At 38.4% G+C, this 19,492-nt stretch overlaps 1 protein-coding gene across 1 annotated transcript; it reads right to left on the bottom strand.

The window, feature by feature from the left end:
* Positions 1–7,085: 7,085 nt before the first annotated feature.
* Positions 7,086–8,033, bottom strand: LOC101561592 (olfactory receptor 56-like). Its single transcript, XM_004641786.1, has one exon. It carries the CDS (start codon positions 8,031–8,033, stop codon positions 7,086–7,088), a length of 948 nt encoding a protein of 315 aa, XP_004641843.1.
* Positions 8,034–19,492: the final 11,459 nt, after the last annotated feature.

The raw sequence follows: 19,492 nt of genomic DNA, 5'->3' as shown, positions 1-19,492 counted from the left end.
TCTCTGCACGCTCACCAGACCTGGGCTAGAACTGCCACTAATCTGTTTTGAAACTGTCTCATTACTATTTTTTTCTCAATAAAATTAACAAAAATAAAAATAAAAAAGTAAAGTGCCTGGTTAGGCAGACTCAAGGACCAGAGTTCAATCTCCAGCCTGCCATACTTGCCCTACCCCTGGGGCACATGGAGACAGCGATTGAGACTGGGTATATAGGTGCAATTCTGTAATCCCCATGCTTGGGAGGCTGAAAACAGGAGGATCACCATCAGTCTAATCTGTATAGTGAGACCCTGTAGACCCTGTACTAAATACAAATAAAATTCAAAAAAAGAAAGAGACAAAGATGACCACAATTTCAACAACAACAGGAGAGAACAACCAAATAGAGCAAGCAATTAAACAAAGGGGAAAAGCAGGGATCCTGCAGTAGGAAAACAACATGACAAAGATGTGCTAATACACATCAGTCATCATTATCATTGTAAGTGGCATAAATTCACCAATCAAAAGAACCAGACTGGCAGAGTGGTTCAAGAAACAAAATTCAACAATATGCTGCATAAAAGAAACACATTTAACTCAAAAAGAAATTAGTAGACTGAATGTAAAAAGATGGAAAACAATATTCCATGTAATAGGAACCCAGAAAAAAGGCAGGGGTAGCCTTTCTGATTGCTGACAATGTCAGCTTCAAACCAAAGGTGATTAAGAGAGACAAAAAGGTCACTACATGCTTGTTAGGGGAAAATTGCAAGACGAAGAAATAACAATTATAAATATATGTGCACCCAATGTAGGAGCACCAAGCTGTATAATACAAATTTCTACAGACATGAAAAAAATCTAATGAGCAATAGCGTAATTGTATTGGAAGACTTTAACACCCCACTGACATAAAGAGATAGATCAACTAGACAAAAATGAGCAAAGAAATAACAGAACTAAACCGAACTTGTGAGAGCTGGCCAAATAGATCAACAGATTAAGATGCCTCCTTAGGCAGATGCTGCTTCTGGGGTTCAATTCCCAGGCCTGCCATGCTGTCCCCCCCCCAGGGCACACTGAGATGACTATTAGCACTGGGCATGGTGGTGCATGGCTGATATTTGGTTATTCCTAATTGTTAATTTTATTGATGATTTTTGCATCTATGTTCATTAGGGAAATTGGCCTGTAGTTCTCTTTCTTGGTCAGTTCCTTAACTGGGTTTGGTATCAGAGTAATACTTGCCTCCTTGAATGATTCTAGGAGAATTGCTTCCCTTTCAGGTTCATTGAAGAGTTTGCATTAGCTCCTGCCTAAATTTCCTGTAGAATTCAGCTGTGAATCCATCAGGACCTGGGCTTTTTTTTTTTTTTTAAGCAGGGCTGGCAGGTTTTTTATTACATTTTCAATTTCATTGGCTGATATTGGGTTATTCCTAATTGTTTTATCTTCTTGATTTAGCTGTGGTAGTTCATATGTATCTAGTAATCTGTCCATTTCTTCTATATTTTCTATTCTGTGAGAGTAAAGATTTGGAAATAGCTATTGATAATCTTCTCCATTTCTATATGGTCTGTCATGATTTTACCCTTTTCATCCCTCACTGCATGAATTTGAATTTTTTCTTTTCTTTTTTAAATAAAGTTGGCTAGGGGTTTATCACTTTTATTTATTCTTTCAAAGAACTAACTGTTCAATTCATTAGTTCTTTGCAGTGTTTTCTTCAATTTCCATTGCATTTATTTTTGCTCTGATCTTTATAATTTGCTGCCTTCTATGGGCTTTGTACTTGATTTGCTCTTCTTTTTCTAGGAGTTTGAGGTACAGCATAAGACTTTATTTGGACTTATTCTGCTTTCCTGCTGTGAGAATTTATCACTATAAATTTCCCTGTAAGGGAGTTTTCATTGCATTCCACAGGTTCCAGTAAGTTGTACCTGCATTTTTGTTTGGTTGTAAATATTGTTTAATTTCTTCTTTAATTTCATCTGTGCTCCATTGATTGCTCAGGAGGGTGTTATTTAGTTTCTATGTGCTTATAGAATCTTTGCTGTTTCTTTTGTCAATAATTTTCAATTTGATTGCACTATGGTCAGATACTACACATGGGAAAATTTTTATTCCTTTGCTTTTACTTAAGCATGTTCTATGTGCTAGTACATAATCTATTTTGGAGAATGTCCCATGTGCAGCTGAGAAAAATGTATATTCTGATGCTCTTGGATGGAACACTCTGTAAAGGTGTACTAAGTCTATTTCTTAAACAAGTTCAATTTATTTATTCATTTTTTTTAGTAAGGGTCTAAAGAGACATCAAGAAGACACATCACAACCAAGTAGGATTCATCCCAGTAATGCAGGGGTTATTTAATATACTCAAAACCATAAATATAATACACCACATCAACAGTATGAAAGACAAAACTCACATGATCATCTCAATAGATGCAGGAAAAGCTTTTAACAAAATCCAACACTCATTCATGATAAAAAAAAATCTCTACAGAAAATAGAAATAGATTATCTTTACCTCTGATAAAAGTCATCTACAACAAACCAACATCCAACTTTATATGTAATGGGCAAAAATTGAAAGCCTTCACTTTAAAATTAAGAATGATCAGACAAGGATGCCCACTGTCACCACTTTTGTTTAATATACTTCTGGAAACATTACCCAGAGCAATTAGACAAAAAAAGAAATAAAAAGAATAATGATTGGAAAGGAAGAAATGAAATTATCATTATTTGCAGGTGATATAATACTGTACATAGAAGATCCCAGAAACTCCACTAAGAGTCTTGTAGATTTAATTAGCAAATTTCATACCATAGCAGGATACAAAGTCAACACTCAAAAATCAATAGCATTTCTATACACAAACAATGAATTCTCCAAGAAAGAAATTATGGAAACCATGCCTTTCACAATAGCACCCCAAAAGTGAAACACTTAGGAATCAGTCTAATAAAGGAAATAAAAGATTTATACTGCAAAAATTATAGTACTCTGAAAAAAGAGATTGAAGAGGATTTCAGAAAATGGGAAGATATCTTTTGCTCCTGGATAGGAAGAACCAACATTGTGAAAAATGCCATATTCCCAAAATTGTTACATAGATTCAATACAATTCCAATTAAAATACCATTAGTATACCTCACAGGCTTAGAAAAAAATTCCTAAAATTCATGTGGAACCAGAAGAGACCCAGAATAGCAAAAAAATCCCAGGTAACAAAGGAAAGGCAGGATTCATCACAATCCTTGAGTTGAAATTGCACTACAAAGCTAGTGTGATAAAATCAGCATGTCACATAAAAACAGACATAAGGATCAATGGAACAGATTAAAATATATAGCCACAACTACAAGCACAGTCACTCACCTTATCTTTGACAAAAGGGCCAAACATGTTCATTCAATGAAAGAAGGGATTTTTAATAAATGATGTTGGAAATACTGACTTTACACATGTCAGAAGCTTAAAATAGACCCCTGCCTATCACCATACACAAAACTACAGTCAAAATGGACCAAAGATTTAAATATTAAAACAGAAACACTAAGTCTTCTGAAAGACAAAGTAGGTAGAAAACTTAAGGACACAGGGATAGGTAATCAATTCATGAACAAGAATCAAACTGCATAGGAAGCACTTAAAAGAATCAACAATTCATCTTCTTGAAAAGTTTCTGCATGTTAAAAGAAATCATCAACAGAGTAAAAAGAAAACCCATGAAGTGGAGACAATTATAGTAGACTATCTTTCAGACAAAGGACTCCTATCTAGACCATATAAAGAATTTTTAAAAATCAGGCCTCTGTGGTTCAGAGACCCAATGCAAAAATGGGCATCTGAGATAAATATATACTTCACAAATGAAGAGATACAAATGGAAAATAAATATATGAAAAAGTGTTCAACATCATTGGTCATTCAAAAGATGCAAATTAAAACAATGCTGAGATACCATCTTACACTAGAAAGTATCATCAAGAAATTAGCCAATAACAAATGCTGGAGAGGCTGTGGGGAAAAAGGAACCCTTCTCCACTCTATGTGGGAATGCAAGCTGGTACAACCATTATGAAAATCAGTATAGAGTTTCTTCAAACAACTAGGAAGGAAGAACCATTCAAGCCAGCTATTCCCCTCCTGAGTATTTTTCTAAAAGAACTGAAATCATTCTACCACAGTGATACATGTATGCCCACATTTATAGCAGTACAATTTGTTATACCTAAATCTTGGAAACAATCCAAATGCCCATCAGCTGAGGAATGGATAAAAAAAAGACATGGTATTTTTACACAATGGAGTATTATTGAGCTATTAAAAAAAAGATAAATTTGAGGCTTCTGTAGATTGGAAGCAGCTAGAGACTATGTTGGTAGGTGAAATAAATCAGATCCACATGTGCAAATATATTATCTCGCTAGTGTGAGAACCTGAAAGAGTAATGAAAATCTAAAAGCACAACAGATGCTGTGAAAGGGAAAGAAATTGTACAATAAGAAGGAAAAACTGAGGTGAGAAAAAGTACAAATGAAAAAAGGGAAGAAGATATATTTAGGTATATATGCAGAATAGTTTGAATAATTGCATTGTCAATTTCTGTTGGTCTTTTGAAAGGAGCAATTAATGTTTAAAATTGTTTCCTTTTTACTCTGACTTTTTTCCTCTTTTGAATTTCTTATAACTTCTTTGTTACTGTTTTGTTGTGTTTTTTTTTTTTTTCTTTAAACAAACCTTAGACATTTATATTTGGTAATCTAAACAACTAATTGGATTCCTATTACTTTGTTTAGTGAAATCTTGTATCATTTCTTTTTTTTAAATTTTATTTATTATTTGTGTGTGTGTATGTGTGTGTGTGTGTTGCCAGCTCAGCGCACCAGGGGGCGGGGCTGGCTGGCATGTGGTGCTGGGGGATTGAACCACGGTCCCTGTGATTTGCTAAGCTTGTTCTAAGTAGGTGCTTTAGACCACTGAGCCATCTCACCAGCCCAGAAATCTTGTATCATTTTTAATGCTACTTTTTGCTAGTACTATTTTCTATTCCTTAAAAATAAAAAATAAATAAAAATAAGAATAAACCTTTCCTTCTTTAAATTTGAAAATTTTGTCCCAGCATCAAAAGAAAAGTAACTAAGATAGGCAGGAACCAACTAAATTTTTTTGTTGTTACTCTCCCAGAAAACCTCAGATGTTTTGATTTGCTGCATTAGTTGTAACAATTCAATTTTTATTTGTAGTTTCAAGAATGTAGTTCTATTTTTCGGAGAGGGGAGACTCTCTTTAGTTTTGAGAAGGATTTTTTCGGGGAACTGGCTCAGGTCTGGTAAGGCATGAGAATCTGGGGATTGAGCCACAGTATCCTGTGCCTGACTGACTGTATTTGCATAAGCAGGCACTTGAACAACTGAGCTAACTGGCAGGTCCCCTAAAAAGCTGAGAAGGAATTTTTTTTTTTTGTCTCTTTGGTTTTTGTCTGCTTCCTAGCAATTTAATCTTTCCTTTGGTTGGAATATTTAAATATTCCTTTGGTTGGGATATTTAAATATTCCTTTGGTTGGAATATTTAAATATTCCTTTGGTTGGGGGTCAGACCTGGTTGCTATGTTTCAAGGACAGAATGCCTACTAGTTACATTAACATCAACAGACCCTGCCATATACAAATCATGTGCATTGAAACTTGATTCAATAATTTCCTTTTTTTTTCAGTTACCCTTTTATAACATATTACTACTGACAAGTAGGCCAGAATGTAGAAGATGGAGGAAAGAAAAAGGGAGAGTAAATGGAAAAGGGTAGATCAGGAAGGAGAAAAAGAAATAAATGAAAAAAGGAAGAACTTTAACCCTATTGATATTTTTATAACTAAGTGTAGGGCCTATGAGCTTGGTGTTGGGTTTGGAGGCCTCTGTGCATAGCAACTTCTAACTAGGCTTGGTAGGGGCTCTTTGCGGGCACTGGATGATGGGTGATGTGCAAGCTATCCTCATGCTCAGAGAAGAATGGGTAAGTGCCTCAGCTGCTCTAATTATTTTCTTCCATATGGTGTTACTGTTCACAGCAATGCCTGTGTAACAGAAACTCCCAAAATATAGCTCTTTTTACAACTAATTTCCAGGTCCTGACTCAAGTAGTGTGTTGAAAGTTGAAACTTTCCTTGCCTTCTTAGGCAGATGTAAGGACAAGGGTTTGATCCCTGGTGTGCCATGCCAGCCCTGCCCCCAGGTTACCTGTCCTGTGCAGAGCAGAGCACTGAGTGGATGAGTGTCCCATTTGACCCAATACCTCCTTTGCTTGACACCTCCCACATGGACCTTTTCACATTTGAGTTGGCAACCCCTTCCTTAAGCCTTTCACAAATGACTCTAGGTGACTTTTCTGCTCTTTCTGACACCAACAGCCCAACTGCAGCCTTCTTGGTCCCCACATTATGTATTCTGTGCATGTACAGACTACATAGATCAAGTTCTGATTTGTCATCATCCCTGACGTTCTGTGTTTCATAGGTCAGGTCTTCCAGAAGCTGACTGAGACAGGCTCTACGTGCAAGTTTACTAGAAATCACTCTCAGGTGCTATGCTGAGGAGAAGAGAACTGGGCATAGACAAATGTTTCTGAGAAGCCTCACATCCCATGTGGAACTTGAATTACCTTTCAGAATCAACTCGAGGCAAGGTGGTCTGGCTCTACACCCTTGATTGATCAGTTGATAATGGGATTGACCTCTGTAGAGAAGCTGTCCTGATCCATAGGAAGCTCCTGCAGAAAGCTGTGACTGAGAGCTATACTTGGGGTTGAATAGAGGGCCTTTACAACTTTTTGATTTTGGGATAAGGTCTTACTAAGTTAAGTTATTAAGTTGCCTGGGTTGGGCTTAAATCTATGATCCTCTTGCCTCAGCCTCTCACAATGCTGAGGAGTATAAGGTGGCACCATCATGCCTGGCTCAGAAAGGCTTTGGTTTGCTTCTTTGTTCATCTCAGGAGGGTAAATTTGTTTCTGTTCCAATCAAATGTGAATCCATTGGCTGCTGCAGGTTCCCAGGTAGCAGAGCCCACATCTGGAGTTGCCAGGCTGTCCTAGTACCTTCCACCGCAGGGGCACTTTCCCAGAAGGTTCCTCAGCGCCCCGGCCACTTCCTTGTTTCTCAGACTGTAGATGAGAGGGTTGAGCATGGGGGTGATCATGGTGTAGAAGGCAGAGACCACCTTGTCTTGCTTGGAGGAGTGGTAGGCCTGGGGCCGCATGTAGGTTACCATGGCAGCCCCATAGAAGAGGGAGACGACCGTCATGTGCGAGGAGCAGGTGGCAAAGGCCTTCTGCCGCCCTTCGGCTGAGCGCATGTGGACCACAGCCACCAGGATCCTCAGGTAAGAGGCGGAGATGACCGAGAAGGGCAGCAGCAGCATGAGCACACAGCACACGTAGATCATGGACTCATACAGGGAGGTGTCGGCACAGGCTAGTTTGAGCACTGCGGGGACCTCACAGAAAAAATGGTCAATCTCCTGTGAGCCGCAGTAGGGGAATCGCAGAGTGAAGACAGCCTGGATCAACCCATCGACCAGTCCGAACAACCAGGACCCTGCCACCATGAGCTGGCAGGCGCGGGGACTCATGACTGCTGAGTATCGCAGCGGGTTGCTAATGGCCACATAGCGGTCATAGGCCATGAAGGCCAGCAGGAAGCATTCATCCCCTAGCAGGGTGAGGAAGAAGAGGATCTGTAGTCCACAGCCTGTGAAGGAGATGGAGCCACCGCCCAGGAGGAAGTCGGCTGCCATCCGCGGCACGATGGTGGAGATGAGCATGAGGTCCATGAGAGAGAGCCAGCTGAGGAAGAAGTACATGGGGCTGTGCAGGCGGGAATCCATCCTGATGAGGAGGATCATGAGCCCGTTTCCACAGAAGGCCACCAGAAACATGGCCATGATGATGGAGAAGAAGAAGATGTGCAGCGGCGAGTGGGTAAAGAGGCCCAGCAGGATGAAGTGCGAGATGAGGGTCTGGTTCGCTGCCCAGGCCATTACTCCTGTGTGGGATGCACTGGAGAGAAACAGAGCTGGAAGCAGGAGGTTCAAATTTAGCATCTTCAATTTGAGGACATTACGACTTTGCCCAAAAAATATCACCCTCTTTGACTTGGTTTAGAATAAAATATATGAGCTCTTTAGAGGAAAAAAAAAGTATCTCTAATGAATGCAGCTGATGGTTGTGAAACTCCAAGGTTTTTTTTTTTTGTTGTTGTTGTTGTTTTTTGTTTTTTTGGGTTTTTTTGTACTGAGGATTGAACCTTAGGGAGTGCTACATCCTCAGCTCTTTAAATTTCATTTCAAGACAGGTCTTGCTAAATTTCCCAGGCTGACCTTAGATTTGCAATCTTCTTGCCACAACCCCGATTAGCTGAGATTATAGGTATGTGCCAACATACATGACTAGCTTCTATACATAGCAGAGAAATCAATTTTTAAGGTGTTTATGCTAATGTGGGAGATGTTTCTGCCTCTGATAGAAATTGGTTTATTCTCTGGCCCTCATGGTTGCTTCTAGGTGAGCAGCCTCACGTAAGGATTTTCCTTTTTGGAGAAAAGTAATTAAAAAGCACAAATTATCCATTGTGTAAACTTACTGCTCGGCATAACCTTTCTGAACTTATTTTCTTGCCCTAAATTGAAACAACAATACTGCTGTATATTATAAGATTTTAGGAAAGAGCGTAAGTGAGAGCAAAATCAATTTGTATTGATGCAGAGTTGAATACAGCTGTCATTACTGAAATACTTCTTTATGTGCCAAGCCTAGTGTTGAGCACATTAGTACATCCTCACAGTTAATTCTTATAACTACCCTGAAAGAAAGGGATGATAATTGCCTCATTACACAGATGAGAAAACTGAGACAGAGAGCTTTTTTCAGATATGAAAGATTGAAGTGTTTTTAAGATGCCCAGAAAGTGAAAAACTAGAGGTACCCAACATAAACTCGATATCCAACATACATAACTAGGTCAATCTGCTATGTTTAGTCACATAGTAAACCAGTATTTTGTCAATGGGATATCAATGACATTTTAATAATAGAAAAAAGTTTACTTAGTATTCTTAAGTATTTTCTAAAGGCTGGAAGAAACTATGACAAGATATTATCGAACCAGCTCTTCCCCTTCTGTGTTCTCAAAAGGGTTGAACACATCATAGTACATTGATACATGCATACCCATGTTAGGGCAGCACGGTTTATGTAGCTAAACCCTTGAAGAGGCATATTTGTTTAAGATGTATGGGTAAAGGAAGTGTAGTATTTATACATAATGGAATACTACTTTGCCATAGAGAAGAATTAAATATCTTGAGACAATGTTAAATGGAACATACCAGACATCCAAGCCTCTTGGTCTCTGTTATGTAAGAAACCCAAAATGTAAACAAAGCACAAAATAAAAGACAGATAATATGAGTAGGTAGATAGATCTTTTGCAAAGAGGAAGGGCACCAAAAGAAGGTGACGAAAGGGTCTAAGAGGAGGGAAAGGACATTTTAAAAAAAGAATAAAGACATTTTATGGACAGGCACCAACTTTCCATGAGGAAAGTGATTAGTATATACTATAAACATATAGTATTGAAGTGTAAAACTTGAAGAATAAGAAAGTGATTTCTATTTAATAAGTAACTATATTTATAAATCTTATGTAAAAAATTTTGAAATTTGAAATAAAGGCTTAAAATTGTTTTAAAAAGAATATCTTATTGACAATTGTAACATAAACTATATAGTCTGTAAGAAAGAACCTTAATGCTAAAATTCATAAAATTTTACCAAAAATCATCTTAAAAGTGCTGAATAAATCTGTGCATGTTCTTTGATAAAGGCTCAACAGTGTAAGGATGAAATTTCTTCTCAAAATTAATCTATTAAAACCATGTAATCAGAATTAAAATCCCAACAAAATAATTATCCTTCAATAATGGAAGTACAGAGGTTAAAATCTCTCAGAAGTTCCTCACAATCAGAAAGACTGAGAGCAGACATATGTTCCTGGCTGGACAACGTTGGTGTATTGAAAGGTGAGCATGGAAAGTATTCCAAGGTACAGTGGAAGTGGTAACTGGGCAGCAGTAAAAGAGAAAACAAACAAAACAAACAAAAAATAGGACCTCCAGGCATAAACCCAAAGGCACCCCCACCAAAGAGAAGGGAAAATCTGGTTTCTACTTTACAACAGTAGAAGCAGATGCACATTCAAGAAATGTCCTGGGACCTGGTTTATTCCAAAGGCAAAAAGGAAATAAAGAAAAAAAAATCACATAGACCAATCATACAGGCAGGAAGAATTCTGCTTTTGTGGCAGGGAAAGAGATTATTTGCTTTAAGCATAGCCCTTTGGTTTTCCCTCCCAGTAGCCTGAGGATTACTAACAGTTACCCTACAGGCTTAGGTTCTCAAGAGCTCCAGTTCCAGGTTAAAATGTATGATTAGTTGTTCTTTGCAGTGGCAAAACCTGACCAGAAGGAGAGTAACCAGATACAATGAGAACAAACGAACACATCACAGTACATCAAGTGCCATCAAGAACACTTTTAGGACACTGTAGGCAGCTAGGTGGGTATTTACTGATCTGAAAATCTAAGAAGGCTGAGTTCTAAACTGGCAACAGAAACCACAGTAATAGAACAGTAGCCACAAAATCAGAAGTTGAGGTCATGGAACCTTGGTAGCCTGAACAACTAATTTGAAGACAACAATATGTAATATAAAAACCATTGTTGAACTCCTATCATTTTGTTTAGAGAAATTCTATATCCTTCCTTTCTTTTTTTCTCTTTCTTTCTTTCTTCTTTTTTATTTTCTTTAAATTAAAAAATAAAAAAAATACCAGCCAAATAGCTTAGCAGATTAAAGTGCCTGCAAGCAGGCACAGGGGCCTAGAGTTTGATTCCTGGGTCTGCCATGGCAGCCCTGCCCCTGGGGCATATTGAGATGCAATTGAGACTGGGCATGGTGCCTGCACCTGTATTCCCAGATCTTGGGAGGCTGTAAACAGGTGGATCACTACAAGTCCAATCTAGAGTGTTCTAGTGAGACCCTGAACACTCTGTAGAACCTTCCCTAAAATACAAAGAGAAAGAAAGAAGAAAGGAAGAGAAGAAGGAAGGAAGGAAGGAAGGAAGGAAGGAAGGAAGGAAGGAAGGAAGGAAGAAAGAAAGAAAGAAAGAAAGAAAGAAAGAAAGAAAGAAAGAAAGAAAGAAAAAAGAGGAAATTTTGGGGCCAGGGAGATAGCTCAGAATAAGCACTTGCCTGGCAAGCATAAGGTCCTGAGTTCAATCCCCAGTACAACCAAAAAAAAAAAAATCTTCAAAAGAAATTGCTTGGAAATGTACTAAAAAAACATAAGGATGAGCCTTTCCCTCCCACATTATGGTTGAAAGCACAAGACTAATTCTCAGGGCAGGTGAAACCAAGAGTTTCAGGTCTGGGAGGCCCAGGGAAAGGAGGGGTCTGTGAACATGAACTGTACAGAAGACAGGGTGCCTGATATCCCTAGCTTCCAGACTCAGATGGTTCCCTGTTGGCAGGAAATTAGAAATCTTCTCCTCACCCAACCAGGATTTGGTCCCAGACAACGTCTAAAGATAGTAATGTTGAAAGTTAAAAAATCCATATCACTCAAAGTAAAGCCAAAATTACCATGAACTACCCACATCCTTAAGGCAAGTGGGTACCCAACACGAATGTGAGTAGAAAACCAAGGGTCCACAGACATCCAAACATTTCTTCAAGAGAAGAAAAATGACCAAAGCAACATGGATTAAAAGAAGGAGACTCTTCAGGGAAACAAAATGTTTTAAAGAGAATTCTTAGTAACATGAATGAGAGAAGAGATATAAACAAATAAGAAGAGGATGCTACAGAAAGCAGCAGCAATCAGAGGACAAAGAGATCTTTCAAAAATAAAATTGCCTTTTTGAGTGCTTCTATTTCAAATAATTCACCCTACAGATATTGTTTGTTTGTTTGTTTGTTTTGAGAGAAAGTCTCACTATGTAATTCAGGCTGGCCATGAACTCGCTATGTACCCAGGCTGGCCTCAAACTCACTGCAGTCCTCCTGCTTCAGCCTCCCAAGAGCTGAGGTTATAGGTGTGCAGCCTGTTTTTTGTTTGTTTTTATGTTTGTTTGTTTTGTTTTGTTTTTGTTTTTTGAGACAGAGTCTCACTATGTAGCCTAGTCTGACCTCGAGCTCCCAGTGAACCTCCTGCCTCAGCCTCTTGAGTGTTAGGATTATAGATGTGCACCAATATATCCAGCATCTTAAGATATATTTACACATACACAAAAGTGATTTACAGACAAGAAATACATTTGTTTATGGTAGAAAGAAAGTTGTCTACAATGGAAATATTTATCAATAAAAAATAGGTTGGATGAACAATGTAATAATGCAAATAAGAAATGTAATGGTGCTGCTTCTGAGGTGTTGATATAGAACTTCCTCTGAGTTATACCATTTTTAAAAGTATAACAATGTGAGAGGGCCAGCCAGATAGCGCAGCAGATTAAAGCACCTGCTTAGGCAGACACAGGGACCAGAGTTCAATCCTCACCTCTACATGCCATGCCGGCCTTGCCCCTGGGGCACATTAAGACAAAGACTGAGCATGGTGGCACACACCTGTAAACCCAGCACTTGGGAGGCTGAAAACAGGAGGATCACTACAAGTCTGATCTGTGTAATGAAACCCTGCAGACCCTGTACTAAATACATTTTTTTTAAAAAAATGTGAGCTGAGTGTGGTGGTACAGACCATTTATTACATTATATTATATAATCAAATCATTATACTGGTCTGAACTTGTGACTCAGTGGTATAGTACTTGCTTTTCAAGTAATAAGACCCTGAATTCAATCCTGGGTATAAGGAAAAAGCAGGAAAAAGAATATTACTGTCCTGAATCATAATATCTCATAATATAGCATGTAACATTATACAATATTATATTTTGCTTATATTTGTAAAAAGGAAAAGTGTATATATATTTACATATATCCACAAACATCTTTTCTGAAATAAAATATAAAAAACTAACAATACTGCCTCAAAGGAAAATATCAGAAAAATCAGATTACTGAGATTGGAGGAGAAATGTCTTTAGATGCACAATACTTCACCTTTGGAATTCTAACCTTTATTAAACAAGAACTTAGTTAAATAAACATCTGAATGCAAAGTTGAAGCATTACCTAATATTTTTCATGGAAATTGAAAAGGCAAGAATCAACATCTATGCACAACACATTCTAGTTACTTATATAATATCTATTAAATAACCAAAATAATTTTGGGGAAAAAAACAAAATCTAGGACAAAGGCTTAGTGATACATACCTGTGAGCCCAGCACGTGGGAGGATGAGGCAGTAGAATCACAAGCTTGAGCCTACCCTTGACAAGTAAGCACCTGGGCCTTGTCCGAAATAAACAACAACAACAAAAAGAAGTGGGGATGTAGTTTAGTGCAAAGGCCCAAGGTTCAATCTGCAGTACTGAAAAAAGTAAATCCAAAGGACTTGTCTTACCCATTATCAACATACAATATAAAGCTATGTTAATCTAAATTGATTTGTTTGTATTTTGGTGCTAGAGATAAAACCCAGGCCTTCCCCAGGCTAGGTGAGAGTTCTACCACTGAGCTATAATCCCAGTTCTGTATCCTGATATTCTTAAATACATAAAATAAATAACAATTTTAAAATGTTTTTAAAAGGGTAAAGGCTATAAATTCATTTTTAATGAAAAACTAACACTGATTTGAGTGTCACCTTTGAAAGATATAAAAAGGAAATAGATTGTGTTAAAATATCAGAAAAAAATTTTGACAGAAAAATTAAGAAACAAAGACAATACAGAGTACAGGGACAATGACATCATAAAAAAGCAGAGAGAAGATGCCAAGATTGAAGGGTAAGGGAAATGAAAGGAAGGGCACATGCATGAGGTGGGCAGCCAGGCGGAGGGACAGGGACTCCCCTCACCAGTCCACCAAGACCTGTGACCCTGGGGTAGCAGTGAAAGACAAGCATCTCTCTTTCCAGGCTGCTGCAAAAGACTGCAGGGCAGACCGCATTGATGAGCCACCTCTGCCTCTCCATGCACCCTGATCCCTTCAGGTCTTCTCAGATCAGCCCCAGGCTATTGTTAGGCCTCTCAGGCAGCTGCTTGCAACATGAACAGAGGCAGTGATCATGCCCTGACACTTCCCTGCTTTTCCTTCCATAGGGGCATCCTGTGCTCATGTTCCAGAGTCTGGCCTCTTGCAAGTGACTACAAGGCCATGTCGGCTGCAAGGCCAACCTCAGCGGTCAGATATTCAAGGTCTGCCTGTTCAGTCAGTCAATTTCTTTCTTTTTTTTTTTTTTTTTTTTTGTTTTTTGTTTTTGTTTTTTTTTTTTGTTTTTGTGGAACCAGGGATTGAACTCAGGCCCTTGCACTTGCCAGGGAAGTGCTGATTCCACTGAGCCATCTCCTCGGCCCCCTCAGTCAGTCAATTTCTGAAGAAAATTTAGTGATAAAGTAAACATTCCACTTATTAAATAAAATATGCTAAAATATTTCTGTGCCAAGGTCCACTATTGTCTTTCAGAGTGTCTCTGCCAGCAAGACTTGTAATCACATCCACACCATCCTATCTGCATAGAATGCCTATCCTGGCCCTGCATTTATTCAGGGATGAGCATCTTGTGTCGGGAGCACTGAGCTAGAGTGAGCAAGCAGGTGAGGTCTCTATTTTAGGAACTGACACTCTCATGACCCTGTTCTCCTGTTCAATTCTTCGGGCCTTCACTCCTTCACTTTCCATCAAATGGCTCCTCATCAGTTCTGGCTCTGGCTCTCTCTCTCTCTCTCTCTCTCTCTCTCTCTCTCTCTCTCTCTCTCCCATTTAACCTCTCTATTCTTCTCCCCTTCTTCATCCTCTTCCCCCTTACCTCTCTGCCCATGGTGTCCATAATAGCAAAGATGCTTATTAATCAAGAATTTCCCAGTGGCTTTTAGAGCATCAGAATATTCTAATATGGGGGAGCATGGGCCCTAAAATTTATGAAAACTTGATACTCATGTACATAGTTCTGGACAGGTCATTGTTTTATTGTATTATTTTTAAAGTGAAAATACCTCACCTATTGCTATTCAATTAAAGTTATTTTGCCTGGTGGTGATGTTTGCATTGTTATTGGTGGATTCTAATTTTCCCAAGCAGATGGTACACTAATAAAGCACAAAGGCCTTGTGTCTCTGTGTGATCTCTGTGTATTATTACCTCCTCACACCAGAGAGCACACAATGCTCAGGAGAGGTGCCCACAGGGCAATCTCCCTGCCCTTAAGAATGCCAGGGAGGAAGTTTTCATCAGCTAAGCTGAATCAGGGGAGGATTCCTGGGACCCAAGAAGTGACAGCAGCTCTTGAATGATAACAGCAATAAGGAGCAAGCTTGGCAAGGAGTCAAGCTTGGCCAGTGGGCAGGGCACAGGTTCCACACAGGGAAGCAGTGAGAGAGCTAGTCTTGAATGCCAGCCTGAGGAGCTGGAACCTTATATAAGAACTAAAATTCAGGGCTGGGAGATGGCTTAGTGGAATAAGAACTCCTTGGCAAGTGCAAGGGCCTGAGTTCAATCCCTGGTCCTGAAAAAAAAAAAAAAACTACTAAAATTCAAGGCCAGGGAGATAGCTCAGTAGAATAAGAGCCTGCCTAGCAAGCCCAAAGTCCTGAGTTCAACCCCTGGTTCTGAAAAAAAAAAAACTAAAATACAATAAATTGTATTTGTATGGCCTTGGATACCTGCTCACTGAGCTTTTACTTCATCTGTAAAATTAGAGGAAGAATAAGCGCTCTCCTAGGTAATTATGCATATTAAAATATTTAAAGTCTTCAGAAGCACCAAGCACTTGCCTGGTTCACACCAAAAAAGCTTAACAAATAAGGTCTATTGCTGGCCTTTGTAAAAAGAGCAGAACTAAGTTGTTTCACTAAATGACTTAGGGACAGGGAGAGTGGAAAAGATAGGAACCAGCTGTGATAATCTAAGAAGAAGATAGCTGGCTACTCACTGAATGAACTTAGGAAAGTTCCTTAATCATTCTGAGTTCCAATTTCATCATCTATACAGTTAGGATAATTCTTGATTTTAGAATACTTCTTCTTAGAGAGACTGTGATGATTAGATAGGATAATACATACCCCCACAGACCCCATACCTGGTGCATCACAAGTGCCCAGTACCCTGTGGAAGCTATTAAGAAGCCCATGGTCTCCATCATTTACTAAGCTCTGGACAAAGGTGATTGCAGGAAGAATGTTAAAGGAAGGGAGTTTTTTTAAAGGCATGATGCATGAGAAACCAGAATTTATGATTGAAAAGTAACTTGGACATTTTTTACTCTCCTATCATATGAATTGATTAGTTTTCAACCAATACTTTAAACAAATTGATAGACAAACTATTTTTTGCTAGTGAAAGAAGCTCTGCTCTAATGTAATCTAAGTCTTTACTACAAGATGAGATTCAATTTTTCCCTTAAAAAGCCTTACCAGGTAACTACATCATATATAGTTTTGAGTTAAGAAATATTTTAAGGCAGGAAGTTCTTTTTGTACTTGTCAGATCAAATCTTTCCAAAAGCTCCTTCCTATATAAAAAAAGACTGCTACAGAACTCCTGGAAATGCTTTTGGGGAGCTCTGCACTGGATAGCAGGGGAATCAGACCCACAAGAGAGCTTTCTCAGAGAGAAGGAAAACTACAGAATAGAAGAGATGGAAGCAGACACACCCAGACATGTTTTTCCAATAAGAACAAAGTCCTGACAATTCTTTAAGAAAAACTAACATAAAAAAGAACACAATCATTTTGTATCTGTATATTCAAAATAGTGAGGATAGGCATACAGCTGCACTCTCTTAATTCAATGAATAGAGAGATTTGTTCTAAACGTGTTTGTGGACAGGATATCATGTCTGCATCTTGCACAATGAATAACCACTAGGAAGACAACAATATGCAATGCATTAATTATTGAAACCATCCTACTAATTGGTTTTGAAACTGTCTCATTGCTATTTGTTTCTCTATAAAATTATTTTTAAATACATGAGAATAGAAGAAGATAGATAACAACTGTCTTCTGAGAATGGAAAATGTAGATGGATGTGGTAATTGGACAGAAGCAGAGTTTCTGAGCTGTCTTTCAGACAAACAGTATTAACCAAGAACAGATAACTCTCCTAGCATCATGAGGGATCCAGAAAGTCATGAACTTTAGCAATTGCAGCCCTTGTTCAATCTTATAAAACACTTGAAAAAAAAATACTTCCCACTTTTCCTAAAACTTGTGATGTGATGCTGAGAAAGTCACTTCCTCTGTGAGCCTCAGCCTCCCCAGGTACAAAACAATTGAGTTGCACAAGACAACACTTCACATCTTTTCTAATTTTACACATGGAATAAAGAATTAGGATATGGAACCCAATATTTTCAAAGTCAAAGTTTTCCAAGCAAGAATTCTCCATCTCAAGAGAAATAATAAGCAACAGAAGAGCAGGGATAGTTTTGGGATGAACATGGATCATTAGGCACATGATAACACAGAAGGGAGACCCAGGACACAAAGAGAAGGAGTGTTACCTGATACTACAGAGCCAATGACATAAAGTAAGGTAAGGGAATCAGCAGGGCAGTTAGAAGCTCTGTGTCCTTGGAAAAGTCTTCACCATGCCCTGAATGGTTACACCAATCAGCAAGTTAAGGCGGTAAGGCAGTCTTGGTGAGGAAAGCTGGTGCACATCCATTTACTTGATAGAAACTGATCTGGAAAAAAAAAAAAAAGAAAGAAACTGATCTGAAAAGGAAGTAAGAGGGTCATGGAAATGTAAAGAAGAGATATTTGTAAAAAAGAGAAAGGCTCATGATCAGTACTATGCAATCTTTCTATGTTATAAAAATAGGAGCTTTTGAAGGTGTGGGCATACTCCATGTGTAGAGACAGGAGGTAACCTATGCCTTTCATGAGGACTTGTAAAAGTTGAAGTACGTCAAGGTTGGATAAAATACATGGTAAGAAGAACCACAGGAAAACTTGAAAGGGGGAACTCCATCTAAAACTCTGACAAAACATTTAGGGATTAAGGAAAAGCCTTTCAGAACCAATAATTAAAACACAGACAGCTCATCTATCCTACATAGTAAAGAAGAACTAAGTTGGAGAGAGATAGACTGGGGTGGGATGGGGTGGGTGTACCTCCTCATTGGGAGGAAGCACAGAGCTTCTCACCTACCCACAAGACCCTTTTCTGGGCCAAGTGTAATGCCTGACTCAGAGATTTTATTCCCTGCTATCCCTCACTCCCACCCACCATTATCTCCGCATCTGTGACAAAGGAACATTGCTTCTATTTTCACAAGTCCTTTGAGACACGACCTTTTCCACACCTCTGCTCACTGTCTCAAACAATTAAACCTCCGAGGGAAAGGAGCTTCATGAAAGTTCTCTGCTCATTGCATATATTCCAACAAACAAACTCTTTCCCAAGGGAAGAATGAGTGGAAAATTATGAACTGAAGATCTGTATGGCCTGTCTGAGAGAACTTGGCTTCCCTCCTTTCTAAACAGAAGGTCTTGTTTCTATTTGACCCACCTTGGGGATTCAACAAAGCATTTCCTGGAATATACCAGAACACCACCCTTCTTCATCCTTCTGCCTCTTTTCCCTGCATAGGTTAAATGAGGAAGTCCCTTATAAGGTCACCCTGATCCATCTTATCTCAGAGCTCAGTTCTATGGAATTCAACATTGTCCTCAAGGAGATAAAATAATGTGAAAAATCACAGCAAAAGATTGTTTTTCCTCACCATCTTTCCAATTTTCCTGACAACTCAAACCAAACAGGCTTCTCTCACACTATGAAACTTTAAAATAAATAAATAAATAAATAAATAAATGTAGCACAAACACTAGGGCTTAAAGTCAAACAAAGCTAGATGGAAATTTCATTTAGATGTGTGCAATGAATTATCCAATATATGTTCCAGTTTCCTCATCTATAAAATGAAAATAATGGTGCTCATTATGAAATTTTTGTTGTGAGAATGAAACTGAATGAAAAATCTAAAACTATCTCCCTATTACAGGCCTTGAAAATTGTATTCTTAGTCACTGTGCTCCATTCCCTCCAAACTTGAAAGCAGAAACAAAAACACATACTTTAGAAAAATAATTAGAAAACTAGATAAACCACTGTAACCTAGAGCAAACAACAAAATCAAATGCTGAAGAGAAAACCCTGATTTGCAAAGTCACAACTTAGAATATTCAAATTTTCCAGTTTTCAATGAAAGACTATGTAGCATGAAAAATTAAGAAATTATAGGCCATATGCAGAAGAAATAAACAGAAACTGTTCTTAAGGAAGCACAAACATGAAGCTTATTAGACAA

Source organism: Octodon degus, unplaced genomic scaffold (genome assembly GCF_000260255.1).
Source record: "Octodon degus isolate 3935 unplaced genomic scaffold, OctDeg1.0 scaffold00141, whole genome shotgun sequence".
In the NCBI taxonomy this organism is placed as follows: domain Eukaryota; kingdom Metazoa; phylum Chordata; class Mammalia; order Rodentia; family Octodontidae; genus Octodon; species Octodon degus.
Note: the sequence above shows the minus strand (reverse complement) of the source record. Positions and strands in the feature narration are given on the sequence as shown.

Bases quoted from the DNA above. Each gene is read 5' to 3' on its own strand.
- LOC101561592 (XM_004641786.1), bottom strand. From the start codon at position 8,033: ATGGCCTGGGCAGCGAACCAGACCCTCATCTCGCACTTCATCCTGCTG.